The sequence below is a fragment of the Sebastes fasciatus genome, chromosome 3, assembly GCF_043250625.1.
Source record: "Sebastes fasciatus isolate fSebFas1 chromosome 3, fSebFas1.pri, whole genome shotgun sequence".
NCBI classification, from domain to species: domain Eukaryota; kingdom Metazoa; phylum Chordata; class Actinopteri; order Perciformes; family Sebastidae; genus Sebastes; species Sebastes fasciatus.
Window position 1 is genome coordinate 24,983,633 of NC_133797.1, and position 16,943 is coordinate 25,000,575.

General features: G+C 45.8%; 1 protein-coding gene and 1 long non-coding RNA gene across 2 annotated transcripts in view; one reads left to right on the plus strand and one right to left on the minus strand.

The window, feature by feature from the left end:
* Positions 1-16,943, plus strand: part of LOC141764522 (NACHT, LRR and PYD domains-containing protein 3-like) — a 78,208-nt gene that overhangs the window by 43,263 nt on the left and 18,002 nt on the right. Inside the window, exon 2 of the mRNA XM_074629819.1 lies at positions 15,534-15,843. Coding sequence (XP_074485920.1) covers positions 15,570-15,843 — 274 coding nt within the window. The 5' untranslated portion in view covers positions 15,534-15,569. The remainder of the gene's footprint in view (positions 1-15,533; positions 15,844-16,943) is intronic.
* Positions 6,169-6,611, minus strand: LOC141765297 (uncharacterized). The gene is made up of 2 exons (XR_012593443.1): positions 6,548-6,611; positions 6,169-6,345 (listed from the first exon to the last, which is right to left on the minus strand). It is a non-coding gene; the product is annotated as an uncharacterized LOC141765297 (long non-coding RNA).

Below are 16,943 nucleotides of genomic sequence, written 5' to 3' on the forward strand. Positions count from 1 at the left end.
TCTGTCTGCCTCAGAGCCTAATTCAGCCTCTGTCTGAAAACCACTGATTCACAGCCTGTCTCCTCCCACTCTGCTCTGATTGGTCAGCGTTTTCTGTCAATCAAACTTCCTCAACAACAACAGCGTCACCCTACCCCTCCCTCCCGGAGAAGCTCTGGAGAGAGGAGTGGAGGGAGAGGCAGCTAGAATAGAGCTTATAAACCACTTTAAAGTTTATAAACCAGAAACTTCACCCAGCGCACGTTACCGGAGGAATCTGATCAGAAATCGGCGACACATGATGAACATCTGCGGTCCAGATTCCAGGTTTTCCTGACGGTTTCTCTCAGGTAAATAATACTATTTATAGCTCTGTTAGTTAACTCAGTGTTTACCTCATGCATCAACTCTGTAAACCGTAAACATACACTCTGTTTTACGTCTGTCTTTACAGATCCATCTGTGAGAAATGACCGACAGAATCATCCCAGAGGAGAGCAGATAGCTGAAAGCAGATGGGAGATACAGAGCTAACCCGTTAGCATGTAGCTACATGCTAACGGGTTAGCTACATGCTACCGCTATGAGACGGTGTGTAAACACAGCGACCATCAGGGTAGAAAATAGAAGATGTGAAACAGTAGTCAGTTCATTATTTCTGCTAAAAGATAAATGTATGGAAGATCAGAGTAATGGTATATTATTTACAATAGTAGCTGTCTCTGTGTTACCATGACTACAGACCACCGGAGCTTAGCTTACCATAGTTTACCAGAGCTGAAGACTTCCTCCTGTACCATGTTAACATAACTAACTAACAGGTGAGATGATTACAAATGCTGTGAATAATTAATATTGTCATCTGTCAACTCAAATAAAGTTTGACTGTGAAACAGAAATGTGTTGTGTTGCTTACAAGTCACTATTTACTACCTGTAATCTGCTACATGCATGACATCAAATATATATAATATATAAATATCATCTGTTTAAACAGTGTAATTACATAAAGCCTTTGTGAAAGAACATGTTATATTTAGATGATGGGAGTACATGAAGCCTGTTCTGCTGGTTCTTGCAGACTTTGCTCAAGTTAGGTTGAGGAGGAGAGACAGTGACGCGCTGTGGGGCGGGGTCAGCTACTGAAGGTTCTCTCTGGTTCGACCAGGAAACCCTTACATGGCTTGCATTTCTCTAATGACGTCAGAAGAGAAGGAAAAAAAGCGATTTTTTTTTCTGCACCCATTTCCGGACAAACGGAGGAGGAGAAAAAGAGAGAGGATGGTCTTTTATGATACTATGGTGGCCTGTAGACACACTGGGGACAGATATTGATGTTTAAAAGACATGGAAAAGTGCATTTTGCATAATAGGTGACCTTTAATACTCAACACGGGAGTGGGTAAATATGCTGCTTTATGCAAATGTATTTATATATTTCTTATTGGAAATCAATTAACAACACAAAACAATGACATATACTGTCATCAATAGTAGGGATGCACCGATCTGACTTTTTCAGTCCCGATACCGAATACATCAGGCTTGACTTAAACACTGCTTTCCTAACTTTGTAAAAGAAAATGTAGAAAATAAATGCATAGATGTAAATTTATTGAATTGTTATTTATTATTAAAATAATAAATCGTACAACAACTTGGTAAAAAATCTTCAAAATTAACAGTAATTATAATTCATGTGTAAACCTTTTTAATGCAGCAACAAATTGGTCAAAACTTTAATAGGATTTAAAATTCCAGTATACAGTATAATGTATATAGTATACAAACATAGAACTGAATTGAATAAATTGGCCCCGTTGTCACCGATATCCGATCCAGTATCAGTGCATCCCTACTCAATATTGCTCAAATCATAACATGGCAAACTAAAGCTAAACAGGCAAAAACAGCTCGCCAAAATGTAGCTTAAAGGTCACCTATTATGCAAAATGCACTTTTCCATGTCTTTTAAACATCAATATCTGTCCCCAGTGTGTCTACAGGCCACCATAGTATCATAAAAGACCATCCTCTCTCTTTTTCTCCTCCTCCGTTTGTCCGGAAATGGGTGCAGAAAAAAAAATCGCTTTTTTTCCTTCTCTTCTGACGTCATTAGAGAAATGCAAGCCATGTAAGGGTTTCCTGGTCGAACCAGAGAGAACCTTCAGTAGCTGATCCCGCCCCACAGCGCGTCACTGTCTCTCCTCCTCAACCTAACTTGAGCAAAGTCTGCAAGAACCAGCAGAACAGGCTTCATGTACTCCCATCATCTAAATATAACATGTTCTTTCACAAAGGCTTTATGTAATTACACTGTTTAAACAGATGATATTTATATATTATATATATTTGATGTCATGCATGTAGCAGAGTACAGGTAGTAAATAGTGACTTGTAAGCAACACAACACATTTCTGTTTCACAGTCAAACTTTATTTGAGTTGACAGATGACAATATTAATTATTCACAGCATTTGTAATCATCCCACCTGTTAGTTAGTTATGTTAACATGGTACAGGAGAAAGTCTTCAGCTCTGGTAAACTATGGTAAGCTAAGCTCCGGTGGTCTGTAGTCATGGTAACACAGAGACAGCTACTACTGTAAATAATATACCATTACTCTGATCTTCCATACATTTATCTTTTAGCAGAAATAATGAACTGACTACTGTTTCACATCTTCTATTTTCCACCCTGATGGTCGCTGTGTTTACACACCGCCTCATAGCGGTAGCATGTAGCTAACCCGTTAGCATGTAGCTACATGCTAACGGGTTAGCTCTGTATCTCCCATCTGCTTTCAGCTATCTGCTCTCCTCTGGGATGATTCTGTCGGTCATTTCTCACAGATGGATCTGTAAAGACAGACGTAAAACAGAGTGTATGTTTACGGTTTACAGAGTTGATGCATGAGGTAAACACTGAGTTAACTAACAGAGCTATAAATAGTATTATTTACCTGAGAGAAACCGTCAGGAAAACCTGGAATCTGGACCGCAGATGTTCATCATGTGTCGCCGATTTCTGATCAGATTCCTCCGGTAACGTGCGCTGGGTGAAGTTTCTGGTTTATAAACTTTAAAGTGGTTTATAAGCTCTATTCTAGCTGCTATCTCTCCACTCCTCTCTCTCTCCAGAGCTTCTCCGGGAGGGAGGGGGAGGGTGACGCTGTTGTTGTTGAGGAAGTTTGATTGACAGAAAACGCTGACCAATCAGAGCAGAGTGGGAGGAGACAGGCTGTGAATCAGTGGTTTTCAGACAGAGGCTGAATTAGGCTCTGAGGCAGGCAGACTCAGGCTGCAGTATGAGAAGAATAAAGGGTTTTTTGAACATTGCAGCATATAAACATGTTCTAGTGCAACATTAAAATACATCTATGAACCTGGAAATGAGCATAATATGTGACCTTTAAGTTTTGAGTGTTGTTTAGCCTCCTTCCCGATAAGCTAGTATGACATGGTTGGTAAAAATAGATTCCTTAATTGTCTAGTTTCATATGATGTCAATATTTTTACTCTAGCTTTAAAACTGAGCCCGCTGCAACCTAAAAATGGCAAGTTGCGCTAATGCGTTAAAGAAATTAGTGGCGTTAAAACAAATTTGCGTTAAGTGTTATTATCGCTAATTCACTAATTAAAAAAGGAAATATGGAAAAAAAGATAATTAAAACAAAAAAGAAAGAAATACATTTCATATAATTTAATTTAAAAATATTTATTTTTCTGTTTCCATCTCCTCAGAGGCAGTGGATGTTCAGGGCCTGATGATCAGTGTAAAGGCATGCTGCACAGACAGGCTTCCTGTGTGTATTCACTCAGTGTTACTTATTACAGGCGGCTATTACACTGAAGACTTTTTCAATGGATTCAAACTCACCACATTTTCTGAATCCATTATCGATGTTTCATGAGTGTTTTCTTCTCTTAAGCCTCTTAAATTACACATAATGCCACAAATTCTCTTAAATCGCTTGTAGGTGCCACTTCACGTTCATCATGAGTCTTGAATCTTCTTGTTGGGTCAAAACATTTTTTGCTGTCTGGGACAACAAGAGTCAACTAAATGTCACAAAAGTGTGAGGTTCTTATTTTGGATACCAGCGATTAAAAGGTGTTTCCACTGTTAAGAAAGACCCGATACAATATAATCAGTTTAAAGATTTATTTAAACTGCTAAAATTATCACCATAAAACAGATAAATAAAACCAGTTAAAACAGCGGCAATTGAAATAAAACTACAATAAAATGTCCTTAAAATGGGGGTGCAAAGTCCACTTTCACAGCGGGCAATAAATAGTTCAAGAAAGGGGAGTATTTAAGGCTCAAGATGTCAAGGGGGGAAAGGGGGTCCTGAGGCCGTCGGCTCCCCTGCTCTGCAGCTTTGCTGCACCCTCGTCCGTCGTTGGCGCTACGGAGAGAAAACGGGAACCTCAGTGGCCAGCGCACACACAGTAGCAGCTCACAGACACACACCAGAGATTGCTTGTTTCACTTTCCTTTACTTAGCTTTTAGTAGGCGTTGAACCAGCTGAAGCTGTCTCTCACCAGTTAATCACCTTGATCCATAGTCCAATCCAGTTAAAAACACAGTAAAACCAAATATTAAATATAAAAACCCATGCAATAATAAAATGGGCAAACATGCAACACCACAACATCAATAAAAACAATATAAGAAATGCATGTACACACATGATAAAACCCATAATAATAAATAAACATGCGATATTGGATCAAGTGATTAAAACATAAAACAACATATCAGGTAGTTGTGTTGCACAATGTTGGGTAAATATTTAGAGGAACTTCCATGACAAAGAGGAACCGGAATAAGCTGATGTTGGAATTTCACTTACAGACACGGACTTTATTTCCTCATTCAGCATTTCCTTTAAACTTACTTGACTTAACTGCAGCAGCCAGACTCCATTATGAGAGAGAAAGCTTAATTCAGTTCCTTCAAAATAGGTCCTAGAAGCTATTAAAACGTTGTTTACAAAGGTCTTATTTGACATATTTATTATACTACATACTTATTTTTAGCCAAATCGTAAAACTACAACTTCCGTGTCCGTCATGTGATTACGGAATAAGCTGATGTTGGAATTTCACTTACAGACACGGACTGTATTTCCTCATTCAGCATTTCCTTTAAACGTACTTGACTTAACTGCAGCAGCCAGACTGCAGTGTGACTGGACTCTGATGTTGTCGACATATTTTATTTATTCTCCAAACCTTCAGGTGAGAGTTTTTATTTTGATACTTCCGCTAATTATAACTTTGTAGATAAATGTGTAATTTGACGTGAAGCTCGCGGTCTCTTTTATTTCCTTTCACGTGACTGTAAACAGGTCTCTGTCTCTACACTGAAGCCATCAACATAGTTACTGTTTATTTAGTGTAGTTGAAAAGTAACAGGATTGTTATACCCCCAGAGACAACGTAGTCGGGGGTATATAGCGCTCTGCGTGTCCGTCCTTCCGTCCTTCCGTGTCTGGGTATCATCGGATAATCTGTTTTTCCTTTTGAATTCAAAAACGAAAAAACGATTTTTAATTTTTTCGTTTTAAACCAAAAACGAGAAAACGGCCGTTTTCTCGTTTTTGGTTTCTGAATCAAAAAACGAAAAACGGATCCAAACCGGGCCGTTTTTTGTTTTTGCGAATTCTTTATATCATTATTCATTTTTAATTGAAGAACGGAAGTCATGTGAGTTTTTTGTTTTTTCGTTTTAAACAAAAAACGAAAAACGGAATCACGTGGTGCTCTGTTGGTTTTTTGTTTCCAAAGGAAAAACGAAAAAAAATAATTAAAAAAACAATCCGATTTAGTTTCTTCAAGTTTCTTTCTGTCATTTCCTCTTTTGAATCGAAGAGCGGAGAACGGCAGTCACGTGACCAGGAAGTGAAGGCAAACATGTCAAAATAAAAGCCAAGAAGATAGTTTGGTCATTCTATAAAAGTGTAACATTATTTAAGCACAGGATCGAGGTAACAGTAGAAGATAAATAGGCTAAATAAATACACAAATAAATACATACATAGATATTTTTTTGTTTTTGTTCTTTTCTTTTCATTAACACATGAATGTCTTTTATCCAAAAAGTGTGTGATAAATTACAGGGAGGGTTTCTACAGATATTATACACAACTCTCATGTAATTGACACTTTTCTCTCTCACACTCTTACTATGGGCTGTTTCTTTATGTCGGCAGGTGAGAAGCACTATGTGGCTACTCCTTTCAACACACCTGACACTTCCACCTGATCCCTTCACTCCATTAGGAAGGCTGTAGCCGAGTAGTTCTACATCATGATAATGCTGATTTTTCAACCAGCGATTATGACATTAATGCCAGCTAGACAGAATAAAGCTCTGTCTGTCATGACAATAGTACTGTACTGAAGGCCACTTCATCACTCCAGATACTGTAGATTTAACAGATACCTGCTGTCTTCAGACAGCTGTAAAGAGTCACCAGAGTGAAGGAAAGGCCTTCAGTACAGTTCTATTGTCATGACAGACAGAGCTTTATTCTGTCTAGCTAGCATTAATGTCACAACCACTGGTTGAAAAATCAGCATTATCATGATGTCGAACAAATTAACTAAATTACATATTGTAGCGACCCTGCAGGACTAACATAAGAGAGACACTTGGGGAGTTCATGGGGGGGAGATGTTGCCCTAGTTAAGCTGGATAGGTCAGGTTCATTAAGAGGGGAGGGCGCAGAGAGAGCAAAGGAGTGTGGGAGAAGGAGGAGGGGCAGAAGAAGAAAGGCAGCAGGAGCACGCCACGTATGTTACTTTAGTTGATTAGCGAGTTTATGCTACCAGCCTTTTGTTGTTTTGGGCACTCTTCCAACCCCGGGGTTAGCCTGTATCATAGGGTAATAAAACCCGGTTCTCCGGTTAAACTTCAGCCACCTTGTCCTCATCATTTAGCTAGCTAGCCAGCCGTGCTACGGAGCCGCGAGCGCTACACTGGTGTCAGAAGTGGGATTCCCCGCCCCCACTCCCCGCACGACAGCTGGCTACCACTGCTAGCTACCGCCGGAGGAACGAGATGGCTGAACAGATGGAAAAGTCGGACTTCTACGCCGCATACACCCCCCCAGAAACACCAATGAGAGAGCCAACAGATGATGGCCCGGTTGTAAGGAGAAAAGTGGTGAAGATAACTCACTCGCCGCTCGCTACACTGCTGACTGACGTCCCTGCTGTGATGGAAAACAGTCCGTTCCAGTTGGCCGCAAATCCCGGACCATGCTCTGGAGGAGCAGATGTAAACAATGCAGCCGCATGCAGACCGCGCATCGGCCAATCAGAAAGCGATGACGTCACCACTCTGACGGCTCCCGAAGGTAAAAGAGGTGGCCAACCAAAGTCTATCCCAGAGTTAGAGAAAGACATTACAGCTACAATTGAGGATGGCTTTATGCAGAGAATGAGCATTGCAATGGAGCGTGCTTTTGGACATTTCCTGAATAATTCTAGAGGCAGCCTTATGTCCAGGATGGGAGGAGAACCAAAGAGTCGTGTGACTAGTCCTCTCGAGTCAGAGAACCATGCTAACCCGGCTAACACAAATAATGCATATGTGGGCACCAACCAAGCCCGTACCAAAACTGTCAGAGCCAAGGATGAGTATACTACTGTTGCTAACATCCGTGACGCTAATGTTCCTGTTGACGTTCCGGGTTCAAAAACTACCCAACCTCCCGGTGAGGGCGCCACTGTGGATACCCACCCTGTGGGGAGACTTGGCAAGTGTAGCTCCCTTACCTCGGCTTCAGTTACTTCGCCTGCTGCCGTCAACCAGCCAGTTGACCTGATACCTGCTCTGACTACTGCGCTTACTACGGCCTTGATGAGTGTTAAAGAAATGGCCCCGGCCCCATCCCTCAGAGACAGCCTCCTGAGCGTTGGGCGCTATGATGGACTCACTTCATGGGAGACGTACTGGGCTCAATTCTGTCTTCTAGCAACAGCCAATGGCTGGTCCCCTGAAAAGAGAGCTGTCCATTTAATCTCGGCATTAGAGGGTGAGGCTAGGAAAGTACTGCTGGATGTGACTGTGGCCGACCTGGAGAACCCACAAGCTATATCTAGGGCCCTGGAGAGACGCTTTGGGAACACCACCCCCGCAGTTGTGATGCGGCAGAGGTTCAACGAACGAGTGCGGGCACCTGGAGAAAAGCTGGGAGTGTTTGCGGCAGAGCTGCGCTACCTCGCCCAAAGAGGATTCCCTGATTTTGATGATGCAACACGCTTGGTGCTAACCAAGGAGGCATTCATTCGTGGCCTTCTACCCCTCCCATTACGGCAACAGATCCGGCTGGCTGACCCTCAGACCCTGGAAGCAGCTCTAGAGAAAGCACTGGCAGTGGAAGACATCCTCATAGAGGGTTTCGAGCCTCACCCCAGACAGGTGTCGACACGCCCCAAGACTCAAGCCTTTCAGCTTCCTGGACCAACCTCCGTGCCGATGGGCCCAGGACGCCCACCAATGTCACCAGAAGATCGACGGAGCCAAATCTGCTGGAGGTGCAACCAGGGAGGCCACTCACGGCGCTTTTGTCCAGTCCCTGATTCCGCCTTGGGTGCATCGGCGCCGGGAAACGCTCGAGGCTCGGTTTAGAGGGGAGCGACCCGAGCCACCCTTCACTCCCCACAGGTTGTGACACTCAACCGGTGATAAAAGCGCTCAACCTCCCTGTCACTCACGCCCTTTTCCCCCCTAACACATCCAACACTGATGGCTGCCGAGTACCCGCCTTGGTTAATGGTCGGTTGACTCACGCCCTGCTCGACACAGGCTCGACTGCAACTCTCCTTCACCCTGATCTCCTGCCGACTGGAACTCAGCCCCAAGCCACCAATCTTCCGCTAATCACAGTCACCGGGGGAGAAGCTCCCATGCTGGGGAGGTGTGAAGCACAGATACAATTGGCGGCCTATTCAGTCTGCCAGCCAGTCTGGGTCGCCGAAGTTAAAGAGGACTGTTTAATTGGACTAGACTTTCTGCGTAGTGCAAAGGCAGTACTGGACTTCAACAAACGGACCATTACGCTCCCGGACGGGACGTCCATCCCCTTTCTGAACGATTCCCTCATTCCTGAAATGACTGAGAAGGTAGTTGGGGACGACGGAATGGAATGGGACCCACCATGTTCTCCTGAACCTCCTCAGTGGGAGGCCCCTTTCACAGAAAGCCTTTTGCCACTGTCCGAAGACAACCTCACAACCACAGACACAGCGGTTCACACCAAGCCACATTTACCTGCAGTCGTACAGGCCGCAACTGTGGCCCCCATGTCTGAGAAAGAGTCAGTGGCCATTACGACTGTCAAAGACCTGTGGGAGAAGAATCGTGAGGGTCTGCACTCGGAGCAGCAGCATAGGCTCTGGAACCTCCTTCATGAGTATCGACACAGTTTCTCCACCAACCCAAACGATGTGGGTCGCACACACTTGGTACAGCACTCCATCAATACTGGGGATGCACAGCCAATCCGCCAGCGGCCTAGGCGACTTCCCTATGCCCGCCAAGCTGCAGCGAACCAGATGCTACAAGAGATGAAGGATGCTGGCATTATCGAGCCATCAGAAAGTCCGTGGGTGTCACCAGTCGTTATGGCCCCTAGGAAGGATGGGAAATTGAGGTTTTGTGTCGACTTCCGACCCCTGAATGACAAAACAGTGAAAGACTCCTATCCACTGCCGCGGATAGACGAGTCTCTGGACTATGTGGCTGGCTCAGCATGGTTTTCGTCGTTGGACCTCCGGAGTGGATATTGGCAGGTGGCCATGGCTCCAGAGGACAAGGCCAAGACCGCCTTTACCATGGGACGTGGCCTGTGGCAGTTCACCACCATGCCGTTCGGGCTGTGCAACGCGCCAGCAACATTCGAGAGGCTGATGGAAAAGGTCCTTGTTGGTGTGCCCCCCGAGCGCTGCCTCGTCTACCTCGATGATCTCCTTGTCCATGGGCCCAGTTTTGATGCTGCACTCGACAGCCTAGGAGAGGTACTGGAGCGGATCAAGTGTGCGGGCCTGAAGCTTCATCCCGGGAAGTGCCGCCTTCTGCAGCGGGAGGTCTCCTTTCTGGGTCACAGAGTCAGTGGAGCTGGCATTATGACAGAGCCTGACAAGGTGGCGGCTGTCCGAGACTGGCCTACCCCCACTGATGTCCACCGGCTGAGATCCTTCTTAGGATTAGCGTCCTACTACAGGCGGTTTGTGGCTGGATTCTCTACTGTGGCTGCGCCCATGTTCAACTTACTGCGCAAGGACACACCCTACAAGTGGGGACCAGATCAGGATGCGGCCTTCCACCAGCTGAAGCAGGCCTTATGTAAAGACCCGGTGCTGGTTGCACCCGACCCAGAGCTGCCATTTATCCTTGACACAGACGCCAGCGACACGGGCCTTGGCGCTGTACTCTCGCAGCTGACCCCGGAGGGCGAGCGTGTTGTTGCTTACCATAGCCGCACCCTCGATAAGCCAGAGAAGAACTACTGTGTCACTCGCAGAGAACTGTTAGCGGTGATTGACGCAGTGAACCATTTCAAACACATCCTCTGTGGTCTTCCGTTCACCATCCGTACGGATCACGCTGCCTTGAAGTGGCTCATGTCATTCAAAGAGCCGGAAGGGCAAGTAGCCAGATGGATCGAACAACTCCAGGCCTTTCAGTTCACCATACAGCACAGAGCTGGTGAAAGCCACACAAATGCAGACAGTCTCTCCCGTCGACCGTGTGCCCCGGGCTGTCACCACTGCAACCAGGCCGAAGAACGTGAAGCAGCAAACCTACACACTGGAAAGGTGATCTGTCGGGCTCTGTTACCCGACAATGAGAGAGGGTGGAGAGAACTGCAGCTCGAGGACCCTGATCTTGAAATGGTCATAACGTGGCTGGAGAAAGACATCCGGCCACCCTGGGATGATGTGGTTGCCCAGTCTGCCACTGTCAGAGGACTCTGGTCTCAATGGCCTGGAGTGGAACTGCAGGAAGGAGTCCTGAAGAGGTGCTGGCGTGAGCCCGCCACCGGAGAGCCACGATGGCAAGTGGTTGTACCCAAAAATCTCCGCAAGGGAGTTCTTGAGATGCATCATGGATCCCCTGGAGTTGGTCACTTTGGAGTGACAAAGACATTGAGACGGCTGAGACAGACATTCTATTGGGGCCAGAGCAGGAGGGATGTTGAGGACTACTGCCGCCGCTGCGATGCCTGTACTGCCTGTAAAGGCCCCCAAGGTCAGTCTTGCGCACCCTTACAGCAGCATCGTGTAGGGGCACCAATGGACAGAGTGGCAGTCGATGTGTTGGGACCACTACCCCGTACCAGTAGAGGGAACCGGTACGTGCTCGTCGCCATTGACTACTTTACAAAGTGGCCCGAAGCCTACCCCCTTCCTGACCAAGAAGCGACGACCGTGGCTGAGGCCTTGGTGCAAGGAATGTTCAGCCGCTTTGGAACGCCCTCACTGCTCCACTCGGACCAAGGGCGGAACTTTGAATCACAGGTGTTCACTGCGATGTGTAGCCAGCTCGGCATCCAGAAGACAAGGACCACCCCGCTTCACCCACAAAGCGACGGATTAGTGGAACGGTTCATGCGGACCTTGAGTGCCCAGCTGGCCCTCACCACTGCCCCAGACCAGGGTGATTGGGACCTACAGATACCCCTCATCCTCATGGCATGCCGCAGTGCAGTCCAGGAATCCACCGGCTGTACTCCTGCATTGTTGATGTTGGGCAGGGAGCTAAGAACGCCACCCGAGCTGGCCTATGGTCGACCGCCCGATGCACCGGACGCCATGGCTGGGCCAGAATATGCCAGCCAGTTACAGGACCGATTGGAAACGGCCCACAGCTTTGCCCGGCATCAATTACAACAGGCCGGGGTCCGTCAAAAACGCGGCTATGACGCCCATGTCAAAGGTCAGGACTTCCAGGCTGGGGACCTTGCCTGGGTGTATGGACCCAAGAGAGTGAAGGGCCGCTGCCCCAAGTTGGACAGTGCATGGATTGGTCCCTGCTACGTGGTCGAGAGAGTGGGGCAGGTTGTCTATCGTGTCAAACTGGCACCCAGAGGACGCACAGTGGTACTGCACCGGGACAGGATGGCACCGTACCGGGGAGACCAGCAGCCAGCCTTCCCAGGGACACCTACCAGAGCGCAAGCCAGGCCACCTCGCCGCCGGAGAGACCCACCCATGCAGCAGCAGGATGTTCTTCAAGAAGAAGTGGTGACACCGCTTGGTGCCGTAGTGCCAAGGAATGCCTCTGCCACACCCAGAGCTCCTCTGGGGGATCATGGAGTCCGGAGGTCGCAGAGGGAACGGCGATTGCCAGGTCGCTTTCAAGACTTTGCTCTTCCTCGGGGACGAGGAATTAGAGGGGGGGGCCATGTAGCGACCCTGCAGGACTAACATAAGAGAGACACTTGGGGAGTTCATGGGGGGGAGATGTTGCCCTAGTTAAGCTGGATAGGTCAGGTTCATTAAGAGGGGAGGGCGCAGAGAGAGCAAAGGAGTGTGGGAGAAGGAGGAGGGGCAGAAGAAGAAAGGCAGCAGGAGCACGCCACGTATGTTACGGAGTTTAGTTGATTAGCGAGTTTATGCTACCAGCCTTTTGTTGTTTTGGGCACTCTTCCAACCCCGGGGTTAGCCTGTATCATAGGGTAATAAAACCCGGTTCTCCGGTTAAACTTCAGCCACCTTGTCCTCATCATTTAGCTAGCTAGCCAGCCGTGCTACGGAGCCGCGAGCGCTACAATATTATACCAAATAGGCTAGAAATGATTGAAAACATCATAAACCACCAAACAGAATACAGAAAGTTAGTGATTTCAGTTTTTTAGTGAACTCAGGCTGATTAATCCTCATATTAGACTATGATGTCTGAAGGTTGGCAAACATGCTGATCAACCATACTTATCTACCATTGACCATGTTTATTGACTTGACTTTTCATCTATAAATGTGTCAAAATTCAAAATTTGACTGAAAAGAAAATCCTTGGGGATTGAGGAGTGGTGACCTCTGACCCCTACGGTGGGTAACGTCACAGAAGGCCTACTCATAAAATGCACTGACTTCACTGATAGCGAATCTCCCTCCAAACTAAATTGTAAAGCTGATGGCCCCTCAATATGATCTGATCAATACAATACAATCAAACTTTATTGTCCACCAGGGTGGAAATTTGTCTTCGGCTCACAAAACACAGAAATCAACAGACATTAAAAACCAGACAGCAGTTAGTAAAAAACAGAGACAGGTTATGTTACACATTAAAAACAGTTCATGTCAGTGTCTGTGGCTCAGATCTGCTCAGTCACTGTGTTGAGTTAAAGGGACTATTTGTAACTTTGTACGCGCATAAATGTAGTGGGTCGTCACACATGCGCGCTCGCATATGCGCGTTCGCGTGTAGCCGCTGTACCCTCCTCCTCTGCCTGCTCGCCTTCACTCAGACAGCTCAGCTCGCTCCAGCTCTAGACGTGAACGCGCGCTCACTCCACACTGCAGAAGAGTTAGTTTAGCTCTGAGAATATCTAGTGAATGCACAGGGGACGTTTGTGCAGAAATAACTGCTGCAGCTCCTCCAGACCAACAGAGGTTTTCCGTGTCTTGTGAAGTGACGGAGCTCTTCAGAGAGTTACGTTACCCTCTCGTTACCGACCGGGTGCCGGTGTCTCCTCTGCTCTCTCCGGCTGCGGGCGGAGAGAGCAGGGAGACACGCTGGAGAGCGTTTCCTTAGGCAGGAAAAGCCAACACTAGGATCAGATCTAAATCATGTTCATGGAGAGACCTTCGTCTGGTCAGCTAACATTACTGCCAAGCAGCTGAAATATAGAGTGATATTGTGGTTTTAGCTGACTTGTGTCGCCTCACTGTTTTGAGCGATGCTCGTTCAGGTATATTGAGAGCGAGCAAGCGCGAGCCTGACGCTGACTTTCGTTTCGTTCTGAAAGTTACAAATAGTCCCTTTAAGAATATTGATGGCATTTGGGATGACATACTTTTTAAACACATTTTGAGTTGCCAGAGGGGCTTTATAGCCCCTCCCGACTGGCTGAAGAGAGGATGGGAGCTATCTGCCAGGATGCTCCTCGCTTTCTTCCTCGTCCTTTCTGTAAAAAGTTGAGTCAAGGGCTTTTGGGGTTTACCACCTATTTTGCCTGCCATTGACACAATCCTAGACAGTTTATTCTTCTATCTACAGTGTAGGTGACCGTACCAGGCAGGAAGGTTAAAGGTTAAAACACTCTCAACAATAGTTTTGTACGCTAATTCTAAAATCTGCCGGCTGACACCGAGACCACTAAGTTTCCTTAGAAGATAAAGTCGCTGTGAGCATCTCTTGAAGATATACTCAGTATTTTCAGAGAAGCTCACCTGGGTGTCCAGGACTGTACCGAGGTATTTAAAGTGTTCCACAGTTTCAACATGTTGGCCATCAAGTGAAACTGGCTCTGTGATCAAATGTTGTTTTGTGCAGCACATGATTAATTCTTTCGTCTCGGCCACATTGATTTCTAGCTGGCTAGTGTGACACCGTGTCTGAAGGGCTGTAGTGTGGGTCAGATAGGCAGCTTCACCTAGTGGGCCTGTTTTCTGGAAAAGGCCAACTAAGGCCATGTCATCCACATACTTAAACAGTCTAAAATGTTTCTCATTGGTCATAAATTCATTAGTAAAAAGAGAGAATAGCACAGAGGAAAGAACACAGCCTTGTGGGCAGCCTGTCTGACATGTTCTCCCTGACACAGACCCTCTGATCCACACAACTAACCATGTGTTGATGTTGAGATCAATGAGCCTTTTCAGGAGAATATGCGTCTTCATTGAGTTAAAAGCGGAGCTAAAATCCACAAATAAAGCTCTGGCATAACCTTTAGGATGCGTAAGGTGTTTAGTGACTGTGTTAAGCAGAGTCAGCACAGCGTCGTCTGGGCCTCTGTAGCTCTTATTTAAGCGAACTGGAGCAGATCTAGCTTAGTCGCCACTGTGCTGGTCAGGTGGCTGGCAAGAACTCGTTCCATGGTTTTACACAATATGGAGGTTATTGCGATAGGCCGAAGATCATTTGGCTTACCTGCGCCTGGCGTTTTTAGCACGGGCCTAATTATTGAGAATTTCCATGATTTTGGCACAGTGCATGTGTCTAGGATATATAATTAATTTGGCTTTTTTAGGTACAGTTTGACATGTTTACCTTCACTTCCGGGTCACGTGACTGCCGCTCTCCGCTCTTCGATTCAAACGAGAAAATGACAGAAAGAAACTTGAAGAAACTAAAATCGTATCGCTTTTTTTAATTTTGTTTTTTCGTTTTTCGTTTGGAAACAAAAAAATAAAAAAAAGTTTTTTCGTTTTTGAATTCAAAAGGAATTACGGATTATCCGATGATACCCAGACCGGATGGATTGCCATGTCCCCCTTTAGGATGAGGTCAATCTAATCCATCTATACTATGTGAGTTCTTCTCCTGTTGCTGCTCTGATGCATTTGTGTTACACTTTTCCTTCAGGTTGATAAAATAACCTGATTTTAGCAGGAAGCCACAATGGCAGCTGGGTACCTTTTGAACACTCTGCAGGATTTAAAAGAAGAACAATTTAAGGACTTCAAGTGGTATCTGCAGCAGCCTGACATCCTGGAAGGCTACCAAGCCATCCAAGTGTCCGAGCTGGAGAAGGCAGAAAGGCGGGACACAGTTCATCTGATGATGAACACCTATAAACTTCCTGGAGCTCTGAAGATGACCAAGAAGGTTTTAGAGAAGATAACGAGGAATGATCTGGTACAGAAACTGTCAGACACCATCTCAGGACCAGAAGGTCAGTCTCACTTTTATTATTTGTATTTTCAGGCAGTAAGAGTGGGTTGACATGAGCAGCACAATAAAGGAACAGTGTCTCTGTACTGAAGCTCGTTGTATTCACCAAAGAAAATCAATTGGAGGCCTGATTTCTAAATCCACCTGAGGTTGATACGTCGATGGACGTGAAAGAAAGCAGTAGAATCCTGCATGTTGTTGTCGGAGAGTTTATGTATTAGACACGCAAGGTTTAAAGTGGATGGTGCAAGTGCATTTAGGGCGTGTCCAACTCCACTTTTTCTAGTTAAGTGGTGCAAAATCTGCACGCAAAGTAAATCGCATGGGGCAAAGGGGTTGTATTTAGTCTCTTAATCATAGGTGTGCTTTGGGCGTAACAGGAATCAAACCAATCAGAGTGTCATCTCCCATTCTCTTTAAAAGTCAGGTGCGCCTGCACCTGGCGCATTGCTATTTAAAAGGCAGATTCGGCAAATTGACACATAAACGGTCCGCCAGAGTCCAACTTTAGAATTGCGCCCATAGCAACTGTCTGCTATACATACATAGCAATGGTATGTTATAAAGAAATAGCAGACCGTAGACCGTAGTAGACCGTGATTAACCAATCAGAATCGAGCATTCGACAACGCCGTGTAATAAAGTGTGATAAAAATGTTTATTACGAGATCTTGTTTTCGTAGTTATGAGAAAATGCCTCCAGTTCTTTTTTTCTTTGGGGAATGCAATGAGCTGCTGCATCACAGTGACACATGTAATGGGTTACATATTATAGGAACATACAGACGTAGGCAAAATCGTTGGTACCCTTCCGTTAAAGAAAGAAAAACCAACAATGGTCACTGAAATAACTTGAAACTGACAAAAGTAATAATAAATAAAAATTCACTGAAAATTAACTAATGAAAATCAGATATTGTTTTTGAATTGTGGTTCAACAGAATCATTTTAAAAAACAAACTAATGAAACTGGCCTAGACAAAAATGATGGTACCCTTAACTTAATATTTTGTTGCACAACCTTTTGAGGCAATCACTGCAATCAAGTGATTTCTGTAACTCAATGAGACTTCTGCACCTGTCGACAGGTATGTTGGCCCA